General features: G+C 42.4%; 1 protein-coding gene across 1 annotated transcript; it reads right to left on the bottom strand.

The window, feature by feature from the left end:
- Nucleotides 1-2,455: 2,455 nt before the first annotated feature.
- On the bottom strand, nt 2,456-13,988 carry rnf139 (ring finger protein 139). The gene is given in 5 exon segments (XM_036576873.1): nt 2,456-4,648; nt 6,328-6,690; nt 6,692-6,938; nt 10,715-11,465; nt 13,709-13,988. Coding segments are annotated over 5 exon segments (2,037 nt in total). The 5' UTR covers nt 13,872-13,988; the 3' UTR covers nt 2,456-4,135.
- Nucleotides 13,989-14,465: the final 477 nt, after the last annotated feature.

Below are 14,465 nucleotides of genomic sequence, written 5' to 3'. Positions count from 1 at the left end.
CAGCCACTTGCAGCACCACCTCTAGTGTATAGAGACCATAGCCCATTTCTTGATGTACAGTTTGTACGCTTAAATTTAAGTATTCAAGTATGAGATTTGTGGTCAAAATGTCAGTAAGGTTATGGAGAACAGAACATGCATTCGATTAGGTGTGTCCAGACATTTTTGTGTATTGTGGTGTATTTTAAAAATAATCCATCCAATAACCCCCACACACATACACACTGTATGTCCAAAACTGTCCAGACAGCCCTTCTAATCAGTGAATGCAGCTACTTTAAAGTGCACCCATTCTTGATCCAAGCATTTGATTGTGCACAGACAGTTTGTACAATCTCCATAGAAAAAAGCACTGATCAATAGAATGAGTTGCTTGGAGCAGCCACATATGAGCCAATGCTCACCATGTCCAATTGTCAGCTAGAGGGGTATAAAGCCCCCAGCATTGGGCTATAGAACGGTAGACCTGTGTTCTCTGGAGTGATGGAGCTCCATCCAGTACCTTTAGGATGAGTTGGAGTGTCCAGAACTAATCATCCAACATCAATACCTGACCTCACTGATGCTTTCCTGGCTGTATGCAATTAAATCCTCACAGCAATGTTCCAACATCTAGTGACCCCTGCCATAGATAGTTTCTTAACTCAAATGCAGAATGCAAAATGTCCCCAAGATCATTTGTTTTGATGTTATTCTTCCCATCACAAATCCCATGTACATACTTTGGAGGTAAATATTTGATGAATAATCAATGAAAGCATAAAAACATGCAATTCCATTTTCCTAGCTCAAGGGTGCCCAGTCTTACCCTGAAAAACCTAGTGTGGCTGCTGGTTTTCATCTTGACCATTCAGGAGCACACCTCATATACAGTCATTTGCAAAAGCTTGGGTGACCTGTTGGTTTTCTAAATGATAATAAGTTAATACATCCTGTATACTGTAAAATGCTGTAACTCAATCTATCTAAAGAACGAACACCTGGACGAAGAAGGAGCCATAGTTGTGCCAACCGGCTCACAGGAGGTAACGCCCTGCCAAGAGGGCCAACTGCGATGTTCTCACACTTAATTCGTTTGCTGAAGTGCCCCCAGTTTTGAGACATGGTATCTTTTTCATCTTTCAAGAGAAACATAGTAAACAGAGGCACTTAACATCTATGGCTACATTCACATTACCAGGATAGAAGTGGATTTGAATCACTTACCTAAACGACTGTGAACCGTCGTGGCTAAGAGATCGGATTTGAGCAAAAAATTGGATTTGAGCAATGAGACTTGTAATGTGAACGTAGCCTATGTGCATCACACTCAAAGCAATATTAATAATCCTTACTTGAGATTTGCTTCTTTATGACTGGTTTACCAATTTGTATGTGAAGCTGTCTGATATTTGGCCAAAAACACATTCAATGTGCTAAAATCAAATGCATATATATATATTTTTTTTATACAAGGTGATTCAAAAACCAATCCAATTTCAAAGCGACATATTTTTACTACCATGAGATGCCGAGGAACCAATCACATACCAATTGAAAGAGGGGGTCACAGAGTTTCTGACTGTCACCAGAAGATGGCTCCCTTCAGTCTGAGAGGAAAGCATTCTGCGTTCTCCACTTCAATAAGAGTGAATCCGTCATAACTGTGCAGTGTGATTTTTGTGGGCAGTGAACCTCCAACAGCTCAGAGCGTTCATCGTTGGTTCCACAGCACTGGACGATTTCCGAAATCGCACTGAAAGAGCCGTGAGTGCAGCGACACCCGGCATGCTCAATCAATGAATTTATGGGCTGAATTTGACTATGGCGCTGATGTTGTCTGTACAGCTGGAAGAGGTTCATACTGAGCACTTCTAAAATTACATAATAAACTTTATGCTCCTTAAATCATTTAAAGTTTACTGCATTGTTCTGTAATAATTTACAAGGGAAGTAAATCATTTTTAAATCAGATAAATCTTTCTGAATCACCCTGTATTGCTTATCTGCCGTTATTAACAACAGCTCGTGCTGCAGGAGCGATATGAGCGATGAACGATACTAAAACAGGCAGATTATGTGGACACTACAGCGTTGATGTGCTGCTAGAAGAAGCAGAAAAGCATGCTCTGATGTTGAGCAATGTTCATTTGGAAGCAAGCTGAGACCTACGATTTTGGCCGAACCACCATTCTGTTGTACAGTGTAAACCCTAATACAGATGGAGTGTTCACACCTGTTAAGCTAAAGAAAAGGTTCAGAGAGTCTACGTTAAACAAAGTGAGAAAGCTCCCTTAGATATTACACAGAATTTAAAACTAAGCTGATCAATCAAGTAGAATCAGAAGTGCTGCTGCTGCTTGACTGGAATGAAAGCCTGCAGCCACGCCAGCCCTTCTGTGGAACTCCTGCCTGAGAACAAAAGCAGCCACCTCGAAAATATCTTCATGTGGACATATGATGCAACGCACTATTAAATATGATTTTATTAACTCTTCTGAGCAAACGGCAAAATCAACAGTCCCACCTGAACTCCCAATGATCAAAACAAATCATGTCCAATCATGAAAATCCTTCATTCATTTCTTAAAGAAACTGAGGGTGCAGTGACCACTGAGCATGAAGAAAACAAAACAGTCCAGTATCTGCTGATCTCAGATCAGTCATTAATCAATACTCTGATTTCACATGATTGATGGATTGTCGCTGTCAGAACGAAACTTTGGACCTCCAAAATGGCAACGTTTAGAAGGAACAAAAGGTTTAACTTTTAAAGCAAGTTAATGTCATGAGATTTTATTTTGAACCATTTTTATTGGTTCATTTGCCATGAAAGTTCCACAGAAAGTAAACTGCAGTATTTTCACATGTAATAAAGAAGTAAAACAGAAGTTATAAGGTTTTGATCTGACAGTGACAATATGGGGTTTGAATTCTGTCTCCGCATGGCCTTAATTTCCAGATAATTTTATCATCTGGACATAGAAACACACAAATGGTACACAGGGAAATTCTCAGACATGATGAGAAGGGAATTTACTGCTCCATGACCTCAGAAAAACATCAGAAAAAATAAATATTGTAATGCAGTGATGCGTATCGTGTATGAAAAGGAAAGTTATACTTTGGCCATATCATCCACCCCTAGATTTTTTTTCCTATATATTTACTTATTTTATAAAACTCTTGAAGGATGTGTCCACAAAATGTTGCTAATTACAATACGGAAAGGCTCGAATTTCAGATTTTGCCCCAGCAAACGTGAACAAGTCCAGTTTGGAGTGGAGAACGAATACGTTTCAAATACAGTCAGTCATTTTCTCCTAATGACTCAGAAGCATAGCAAGTCATAATTTACTGTTGATGGTTGGGGGAAGGCAATAACTGACGCTGGCTCAGCATTCTCTCTTTAAAGTCACTGGACTCTCACCAACAACATAATCATCACTGACTGGCTTATTGCTCCAGCTGAAACGTGAACTGAAACCCTAAACAGGAGAATCGTGTTAGTTATAGTGCAGAACGGGTACAGAGTCAAATCAAAGTGCCACGTTCAAAACATCGAAAGCAACTGAGCTGAGTCCGATCAAAATGCGGAGATTAACACAGATATGGTCTGAAGACGTGTATTTACTGAGACATGGCGCAGTCAGAGTTTCACTCAGCCCTTCTCCAGCCACCTCTGAGAACACACAGCCCAAACACCTTTCTTTTTCACACGGGAAAGAGCGTCATTCTTTTATTACATGTACAACAATGTACACAAATTTGAAGCAAGGTCACACAAGAGACCAGTAGTAGCCATTAAGAGGTATATCTGTGTGGTTACAGTAGCACGTCGCCTTTTACCTCTCCTTCCGTAAGCAGGGCAGCACGAGAGGCGAAGATCTCCCTAAAATCTTCGACTCTAAAGTAGCGAACACTCCACAGACGCCGTTACTAAACACACCGGAGAACCACATGTGCGTCTCTCTGACCTCTTACCCCTTGCTTAGGCACTCACTCTCTCCAATGTTATTCTTTTAACTCCACTCAGCCCTTTGAGAGACACAGACATACAAAACAAATCCTAAAGGAGCAAGAGGAAAAAAGAAATTTCCCTGATCTCAAAAATCAAGATGCTTGTTTTGTCTTAAACTAAAAACACCTGTTTCCTTCAGTCCGTGTTCGAGTCTGTGTCATCGTTAATGTAGTCCTCCTCTACAGGGGTCGCCGCGCTCTGGGTGCCCCACTCGTCCTCATCATATTCTATACTGTCATTATCCTCCAGCAGCTCGTTATCAGGCTCCGCCCTCTCTCCTGCTGCCGCCGCCTCCGCTGGCCCCGCCTCCGCCCCACCCCCTCCATCAAAATCCGCCCCCCGCTCCTCTCCAGCTGGCGCGTAGCCGTTGTTGTTGGAGAACGGGGCACGTTCGCGGGCGTCGTCCTCTACGTACACTTTCTGATGGCACATGGGGCAGGTGTCCTGGATGTAGAGCCACTTGCGAAGGCAGAGGGCATGGAAGTAGTGGCGGCAGGGCGTGATGCGGGCCGAGGCGGTGAACTCCTGGTAGCAGATGGCGCACACGTCCTCCACGTCCCGCAGCTCTGTGCCCTTCACCTCCGGAAGGGAGTTGATCTTTTTCACGGCTGTGCGGCGGTTGATGAAGGTCTTCCAACCATTCTTGGCCTGCAAAGAAGTGATGAGGGAATTTAAATGTATATTTTTTTACTATCCACAATGATATGACAAAAATGATACATATGATATATATGTATATAAAAAAGCAGTTATTGTTTATAAAAAGAAATAAATAACGATATGACATCATGATATATCAAAATAAATAAATAAATATTATTTATAAAAGAAATAAATAATAATACAAAAGATAATGTGCTTTTATTACAATTTATGACTTACTGCTACTGTTACTATTATAAGTCTATGCTTAAAATTAAAATCTAAAATAAAAATATAAAACTGTTTCAATGAGTATTATTGGTTATCAGTTCACCCTACTGTTGGGTGGTATAAAGGTATATCGTGGTATTAAAAATATTGTGAGTATTTAAAAATGATGACAGTAAAATTGCTATTCCATGTCTAAACAGCCAAATAAACACATTCCACACATTTATATTTTAGAGGGGCTGACTGATTGGCATAGGCTCCAGCACCCCACCGCGACCCAGAAGGATAAGCGGTTTAGATGATGGATGGATGGATGGATGACTGATTGGCTGTGAGGGAACTCACTGAGAGGTGGTGCTGATAGAGAGGGGGAAATAATCAGAGCCAGGAAAAACCTTAGAAAAACTAAGCATGATAGCAGCCAGAGACGATATGAAAGAGGAGACAGGAGACAGGCTGGGTTGGAAAATGAATGGGAGAGCTCGTAACGCTCAACATGGTGCTCTTAACGGAGAAAGTCCAGCCCCTCAATAAAAAGCCGGTTTGACTTGCTGGTAAAGACGCAAGCGGGAGCAGTCCTCACTCTGCTTGGGCTCAGTTGTGGAGCGCAATAGCCAGAATGACCTGGAAAAAAAGTTTTTAGTGCATTGTTGCGCTAAATTCCATATGGGGTTTCTGCAGCCTTGTGCAAGGCCTGCAGTGGCCAAAAGGTCTGTATTTCCAACATTTGAACACGGAGCTGCAGGATCCTGTGACCAAGGGGCTTCATGCAGGGCTGCCGCAATTCTAACTTCCAAGGTCTGTATGGGAAAGTCTGTCCACCTAGGAGCTATATTTGCAGCACCGCTGGCCAGTTATTTCAGGCCACACAAGACCAGGCTCCCATCTTTCTGAATGGGGTATAAAATACTCGAAACTAGCGCTGTGTACTGTGATTCAATACCAAAAAGGCCACTGTGAAGTAGCTTTACCAAACGCTATTTATTCCCAAACCACAGAGCATTTATTGCTTGGTCTTTTGCTGGGCTTGGCAGCTGTGGCCGTCGCACAGAAGGCTCTGCCATCTCTGTAGGCTACAAGAATTTGGTGTTTTTCACGTAATTGTTGCTTTGTAACCCTTTAGAATAACTTTATTAATTTTAACTGTTTTACTCTTATGATTTAGTGATCATTCTACTTTATTTAGACTCTTTATTCATTTGTGAGATTTGTCTTCATGTGTGCTTCAACCCGCTCCCGCCTTCAGTGGGCTGGTATCCCACCCGCTCCAGCACACAACACTGAAAATTAGTCCCACGCCGCGAGATACTGTGGCGGGTCCCGGAAGTGCAGATCTCTATTGCAAACCACACAAAGCTTTTTTGAACATCTCATTAAGTAGATGAATATTAAGGTGAATTTGGAAATCTATATATTAATCTATATATTAATCCAAAGCCATCCCTAACCCTTACCTGCAGGTAGATGTTGAAGTACGCATGGAGGCACATCATGCAGGCGCGTATCTTGCTGCCTGATTCGAACATCATGGTGTAGGCGCCGTTGCCGAACATGACCACGCCGAAGACAAACTCGATGACGTTGCCTGTGGAGCGCACGTAGTAGACGTAGTCATCCAGCTTCTCCCAGAGCACGTTGTAGTAGCCGTCGATCATGAACAGGCCATACACAGTCAACGAGACCAGCACCTTCAGGCACAGCTCCACGCAGAAAGCAGTGACGGCGAACAGCCAGGTGTTGAGGGCGTAGTGTCGCCATAGCAGGCGGCTGAGCAGCACGGGCAGCGCCAGGAGACCCAGCGACACCAGCAGCACAGGGCAGGTGGCGGCGGGCTGATGGGACGTGTGAGGCGCTCAGGGACATCAGCACTGGGTCCGTCATGCCATGGATGAAGTGCAGGACAGCTGTGAGCAGGAGGCACATGTTCCTGCTGAGGCGCACCAGCCTCTCCTCGGGGTCCAGACCGCTCAGTCCCGTCTGCAGTGCCAGGATGAAGAAGAGCACGGGTGCTACGAAACCAAGCCGCTTGTCCTCCTCCTCCGTGGAGCCGATGAAGGCCAGGATGCTGGTTAAATGAGATCAGATCACGTTAAATTTACTGTCACATCAGAGGGGAGTACAGTTTTTGTGTGCAAAGCACCCAGCTAGGGCTGCAACGATTAGTCTACGAAATCCAGTGACATAAGGGGTGCATGTTAAATCGCAATTTTATCTGTTATAACAAATCTTCATCAATCCTTTTTAAGGAATTAATATATATGATACATATTTGATATTATATGATATTATATATATTGTTTAAATGCAGGATTGTATATGATTTATAAAGGGTAGTCAAAATAAGCTATAGCTTCAGACTACCTTTTCGGTCAGTACTGAAAAGGTGTAAACACCCTGATAAACCGAAATAAACTTATTAATTACAATTACAATATATAGTGTTTATAACATCTCCTGAAACATATATTGAAAATAATAGACATACATAATTTTTGCCAATTAATATACATAAAAAAACAGAAAAAACTGGGTAATCCTGACTGAAGCTTCTCATTGAACTCACTCACTCACAGCGTACAAGTTCTCCACAAGGGGGCGCATTAGCAGCCAAATAGCAAAATTGTTTCATAATGAGCAGTACTTCCCTTCAGTGACACTGGCCCTTATTCATCAAAGTTGCGAACAGTCAGATCTGATTGTAAAATGAGCACAATGCAAATTTTACCAACAGTTTTGCTATTTATCAGTTTCATCTTTGGCGCACCTGTACAATCAAACCCAAGTATGGTCGGAGTGTGTGTGAATCTGAGCGCTTGATTTGTGGTTCACTAACCAAAGCTATTTACAGTATCATCTATAATACAAATAATAACAATAAAAGTAGAAAACAACAATAACACTAATACTTTGTGCACATGGCAATCCAGTACAAAAGTAGATGTATGTATTTAACACGCACACTAGCATAAACAAATTTTGTAACTCTTCCGCATCCCTCTTCAAGACACATTACACTGTGCTTTTGTTTTACACTGCAGACTCCACCCAAAAAATACAAAATACAAAACAGCTCCCTACCACCTTTAAAAATGCAAGACATTTTGTTTATTTTCATATTTGAATCATTTTGGACAGTAGGGGGGGCAACGCGTTCACGGTTCGACCCCAAACGCCGCCTACAAGCACAGCTATTGGCTCAGGAGCCGCTCAACACTGTTACTGCATTTGCTCTGAACTGAAACAGCTGCTTGAAGTAGGGCGTACATCATGTAAATGATATATAAATCAGGAGTGAGTATGCTGTTGCTTGATTTCACACACTATGCTGATTCATCATTAGCACTCAAAGTCAGAAGCACACTATTTATCGCTTCTCATATTGTCATGATATCCAATACCTTCAACAAACATCATATTTTATGTCCGTATCATGCAGGCCTACTCTTTACTGCACTATAATGTTCATATGGTGCAGGTGCTGGCGCTGTCATTCAAACAGAACAGCTAATCAGAGATCATTTGCATTTGCATTTGCATGTCTTAAAGGCACAGTAACAAAAACTGCCTGTTTACATCTAACAGATAAAACAGGTTGAAAAAACGGTCATGTAAAAATATTTAATGTCTTCACACAAATGTCCACATATGTGGACCACAAGGGTAAATACAATGCAAAACAGTAGTGCTTGATGTTTTCTTTTTCAGTTTAACTTGTTTTGACACACTGTGATCCTGTTTTTTTGTTAAAGGTATGGTATTAATAGTGTTATATCCATGATGCCACTTTAGTATTTTGGATTCTATTTTACCTGACTACCCACAAAGTACTTCAATATTTTGAAAGAACAGTTCAAAATACATGAACACTAAATAAACAGTATATTAACCTTTAGATTTGCTTTCTGTCTCATCAATATTTATGATCAGTTCCCTAGAAAAAATAATTACGCTTGGATCGGTTGAAAGTATACAAGGTAGAGGACGATCGGCAACAAGATGGATAGAGACAGAAGAATCATAAATCAATAAGAAGCCTGAAGAGCCAAACAGAAGACAGAATATTCTGGAGAAACTCTGTCCATGTGGCCATCAGGAGCTGGAACAGACTGGACGGCACTTAATAACAACTAATCCTTTGGTATCGTTTTAAAATAAGAAAAGAGAACAAAACCCATCAGAACAAGCAGGCTTGTAAGACCTTCTTTTGCACAGAAGCACGTTTCATTAACTTTAACAATGCAACGCAAAATCCATCTCATACTGTAATACATTTTGAAAATACTGTGACACTGAACTTTATTCAGCACTACTCAGCACTAGAGAAGCATCTCTTCTGATCATCTAGAAATTGTGCACTAAAATTTGCAGAAACAAAGCCACTTTTAAGTTGCAGTGTAAGTGTTATATAAGTGTCCTATTGCCCTGTAGAGGATGTGTTACTGTTATTCACTGAGAAAAATCAGCAAAGCGTCATTCGCAAGGTTGTTGTTTTGTTTTAATGGAGTTTATTATCGCTGCTGTCGGAACAAAACCTCATCTCTATTTTTATTGTTTTTCAGTTTTTGACATAATTTGAAAATGTCTGTTGCTCTTTACATTGTGTGTAAATTTCACGATGAATGGACCAAAAGAAACGGCCCAAAATTAATTCGAAAAAACTCTGGTTCCATTGATTTACATTAAAAAAAAAAAAGTAGGTTTTTTCCTTCTCCTGTGAAGTCACCATTTTGGAGATACGAGATTTTGTTCCGACAACAGCGATATATGTATTTATACAACATTCAGTTCCGGCCACGCAAGCTGATTGGTTGAGAAGCGTTCCAACCGTGCTGTTATTTCACCATTACGTCACGGGTTTTTCACAAACACTGTATCACTCCGCTGAGATGCTGTTGCTAAGCAACAACTTTGACAGCTGCAGGAGACGCTCGAGCCATTTGAACGTTTTTACTTCTTACTTGTTACTTTGTTTGTGCACAAACAGAAAGTGGATACTTTTAAGATCACATTTGACCGACAGCCGATTTGGTCAGACTCTGTAGATGAGACTACACTGAATTCCCAAACTGTCAGTCGGTCTGTGTGGAGCTGGAGAACGAACTGCTGGCTGTGCAGCGAGTGGGCGGAGCTCGTTACTCTGACGTAGCAACGAGCTGCTTGTTAAGGAACTATAATTTGGCGGAAGGAATTGCTGACATTAAAACATATTAAATGCCACATTCACGGCCCAGTTTATTAATTTCTTACTTTATTTATTTAAAGGTTGTATGAAAGCAATAGAACACTCGAGGTTGTGTGTTATCGCGAAAAACTTCACGGCTCTGATGACCTACGGCGACCAAATCACAGCCGTGATGTTATTCCGTGATAACACACTCCCTCTCGTGTTCTATTGCTTAAATATCCATTCATGGAATATAAGTAGTTTCTCATATTTGTGCAGTCAGTAATTCTGAACTATACCAAAATAATTAAATCAAGTTGAATCATGGCTACATTTTTGCACTGAACTAGGAATGCAGGATGACTAAATCACATCCGTTTTGGCAGATATCTGCTTGAAAAATAAAATCAGTATTGGACAGATGTTTAGACTTGACCAACAGTGCAAACCGATATTTCATGATGTATTTATTTTTATTGAGAAGCAGCGCAGTAAGTGTTATATTTCCCTATAATGTTAATCCAGGTGAATGTAAACTGAATATCAGCCCATAATTCTCATATCTGTGCATCCCTACGATGAACTGTTACGTAAACAACTGTAACCGAATCAATGTGAGGTCACAAATGAATACCCCTATTAATAATAATAATATTAATAATAATAATAATAATTACCTGAGGCCCAGGTAGTGGGCAATGGAGGAGATGACTGCACTCATGCCCAGAACCGTCAGCGTGGAGTCGCAGCCGCTGATGATCAGGTTGCTGCACAGATCCCAGAAGACGTCCCACGTCAGGTAGGGCTGCTCCCCGCCGCTCTCCAGCCGGGCTGCCTTCACCACATACACCAGCACCACGGCCTGCGCCGTCATGCGGGTCAGCCAGAACACTCGCAGCACGTCGGGGAAGCGGATCCTCTTCCACGTGTCCTCCAGCAGCAGCTGCAGGCCATAGATGCGGTACATGTGGCGCACCAGCAGGTACACGTAGCGGCAGGAGTAGTAGAACCACTTGAGCCGCAGCAGCAGGCACACGGCCGTGTTCAGGGCCAGCATCAGGCCAGAGGCCACGGCCACCAGCTGCCGCACGTCCAGCGGCAGCTCCATGACCAGGCCTGACAGAGGCAGCAGGATGTCCAACACCACTAGGGCAGCGCACAGCGAGCGCACATTCAGCAGGACCACGTATCCCGTGCCAAACAGCAGCTGCAGCACCGCCATGCCCAGCCACAGCGTGGGCCCATTTCGGGGCAACACCCGAAAGCCCAGCGCTGCCTTGTAGTAGGCGCTATAGAAGTCTATATGGGACGTAGCGTAGTAGTTTATCAACACTGCAACGGCGCCCAGCAGCACGGCACAGAACAGGGCGTAGAACTTAAACAGGGACTTCTGAGACAGCACCAGCACCACACTGCAGACCACAATACCTGAAAAACACAAGAGGAACATGGCTCAACATAACTGATATGTAATACACATGATTTATGTAAAGGAAAGTATTTGATATTTCTCTTGTTTTCCCCTTCTCTTTACAAGAGAAGCGAGCTGGAAGACTAGCATATTCACCAACATTCACATAAAGGTGCTAGTATGGAGTCACGATAATCCACTGTAAGCTAGTTTGAGGCCGTCATATTCTCATTCAAATGAACTAGTTTGTAGGAATGCTTAATGATACTGCAATCAAATCATCATCAGCAAATAACTGATTTTAAAAATGACCAGCATTAGACAAATGTGTAGATTTGACACTGATATTTGATGACAAATTCATTGTACTCCAGTAGGGCAGAGTGTTCAGGCAATACTGGACTACTGTCCTAAGCTGTCTGCATTTTACTAATTTTACTGCAGAAATAAATGATATATTTCTCCACAATGCTAATCCAGATTTAGCCCAAATACATTGCATCAATGTTTATGTATCAGTAGAGCTGGGCAATATGACAATAATTATTGTTATCGTGATAAACTACATTACCATATGTGACAATCTGCTTTTCTGAGCATAGAGTGGATATTGTTGGTACTTAAAACAACTCCCAACTGCATGTTTGACTACAAAGCAATCATCATTAGTCCTGTTTAAATGGATTTAGTGCAGGTCAGTATGTGAAACGTTGAACGCAAATAATTATATTCATAGTTTTTGAAAGTATTTTTAAACATGGCACCACTTTGTTCCATCTATACAGATGACAGAAAGGACAAACAGGGCACATCACGTATCGCAAAAACGTCTTGAAGTATCAAGACAGTACATTTTCGCCATATTGCCTACCTCTATGTATCAGTATTGGCAGATATGACCATGAAACATATCGATTATCGGCCCAGACTTCACATATTGGCGCATTCCTACTAGTTTTTTCCCCATTACATTTACAGCACTTCTGAAAACATGCCAGTTTGAAGCCACCATATTCTCCCCACTTCAAACAGGAAACAGTTTGAAGCCATGATGTTCTCCATACTATTAAGATCCCATCTAGCTGCACTAAAAATAAACCCTGGAGATGAATAAATACGCTATCGACATAAGGTTGCATGTTAAGGCTGCTGCATGTCAACCACAACAGTCAAAAAAAAACCAACATATTCTCCCCACTGCAAAAAGTTAACAGTGTAAAGCCATCATATCCTCCATATTCTACAAAACAAGCAAGTATGAAGCCACAACTTGCTTAAGATCTCATCTAACCGTACTTAAAATAAACCTTGGAGATGGTAAATATACTAACAGCATAAGGTTGCATGTTAAGGCCTCTGCTGCATGTCAACAGTAAAAAAAAACCCAACATATTCTCCCCGCTTCAAAAAGTAAACAGTGTACAGCCATCACATTCTCCTTATTCTACAAAACAAAGCAAGTATAAGTATGAAGCCATAACGTGCTTAAGATCTCATCTAACTGTACTTAAAATAAACCTTGGAGATGGTAAATATACTAACAACATAAGGGTGCATGTTAAGGCCTCTGCTGCATGTCAACAGTCAAAAAAAAAACCCAACATATCTAGCTTCATACAGGAAACAGTGTGAAGCCATCATGTTCTCCATACTCTTAAGATCCCATCTGTACTGAAAATAAACCGTGGAGATGGTAAATATATTAACATAAGGCTGCATGTCAACCACAACAGTCCAAAAAAACCAACATATTCTACCCACTTCAAAAAGTAAACAGTGTGAAGCCATCATGTTCTCCTTATTCTACAAAACAAGCAAGCATGAAGCCACAACTTGCTCAAGATCTCATCTAACTGTGCTAAAAATAAACCTCGGAGATGGTAAATACACCAACAACATAAGGGTGCATGTTAAGGCCTCTGCTGCATGTCAGCCACAACAGTACACAAAAACAAGAAGTGAGGCCTCTGCTGTGAGCGCAGCTTGTCTGGTTTAGGGTTGGTGATCCGACAGAAGCCAAAAACAGGCGAGCAGGGGGTGTTTTGGCAGCAGGGCAGGAGTTGAGATGAGATAAGTGCAAGCTGAGCAAAGAGGCCAAGGTTGTTTGCTCCACTAAATCGGCTTTGTGCGGAGAGCAGGGAGGCCCGGAGTGCTGCTCCTTCTGACCAGGAGACACGCTGTCCACGCTGTCAGCCGGCCGCCGGTGAAACCTGTGGAGGAACGAGCGGAAAGGTGGGGGGTGGTTCGACCGGTGTCTTACCCAGCACTCGCCCCACAACCCGGCCGGCGGTGCCGGCCCAGCCCGCCCCGGGGTCGGAGTAAGAGTTAAAAATGGCGTCGATTATAAAGATACAGGGCACCCGCAGAGCCACGTCCAGCACGGCCAGGGCCTGCTGGCTGATCCGTGCGCCGGCGGAGGCCATGTCCGTGTCGTCGGTGCCGTTAAAGCCCTCCTCCTCTGCCGGCTCTCGTCGTCTCCGTCTGTCCGTCGCTGCCTCAGCGCAGCCGCTGTGGCTGAGCCGCCATCTCCGCTCCCTCCGCTCACTGTTGCTATGCGAAGAACGCGGAAGCGGAGCACGTCATCGCTCTGATGTCATCGCGTAGCCAACGACGAAACGGAGTTGGCTAGCTAGCTCAGTTAGCTAACCTAGCTAAAGAAAACAAAACACAAATGAAACCAAATTAATCAGCTAATTAACTAAATACATAAGGGAACAATACACATTTAAATGGTGACGTGTCTACATGAACTTTTTAATAATAATTATATATATATATATATATATATATATATATATATATATATATACACACACACCTCACAGAGCAGGTACTATTTGGGTGGTGGATCATTCAGCACTGCAGTAACACTGACATGGTGGTGGTGTGTTAGTGTGTGTTGTGCTGGTGCGAGTGGATCAGAAACAGCAGTGCTTCTGGAGTTTTTAAACACTGTGTCCACTCACTGTCCACTCTATTAGACACTGCTACCGTGTCAGTCCACCTTGTAGATGTAC

Source organism: Colossoma macropomum, unplaced genomic scaffold (assembly GCF_904425465.1).
Source record: "Colossoma macropomum unplaced genomic scaffold, Colossoma_macropomum, whole genome shotgun sequence".
NCBI lineage: Eukaryota > Metazoa > Chordata > Actinopteri > Characiformes > Serrasalmidae > Colossoma > Colossoma macropomum.
Note: the sequence above shows the minus strand (reverse complement) of the source record. Positions and strands in the feature narration are given on the sequence as shown.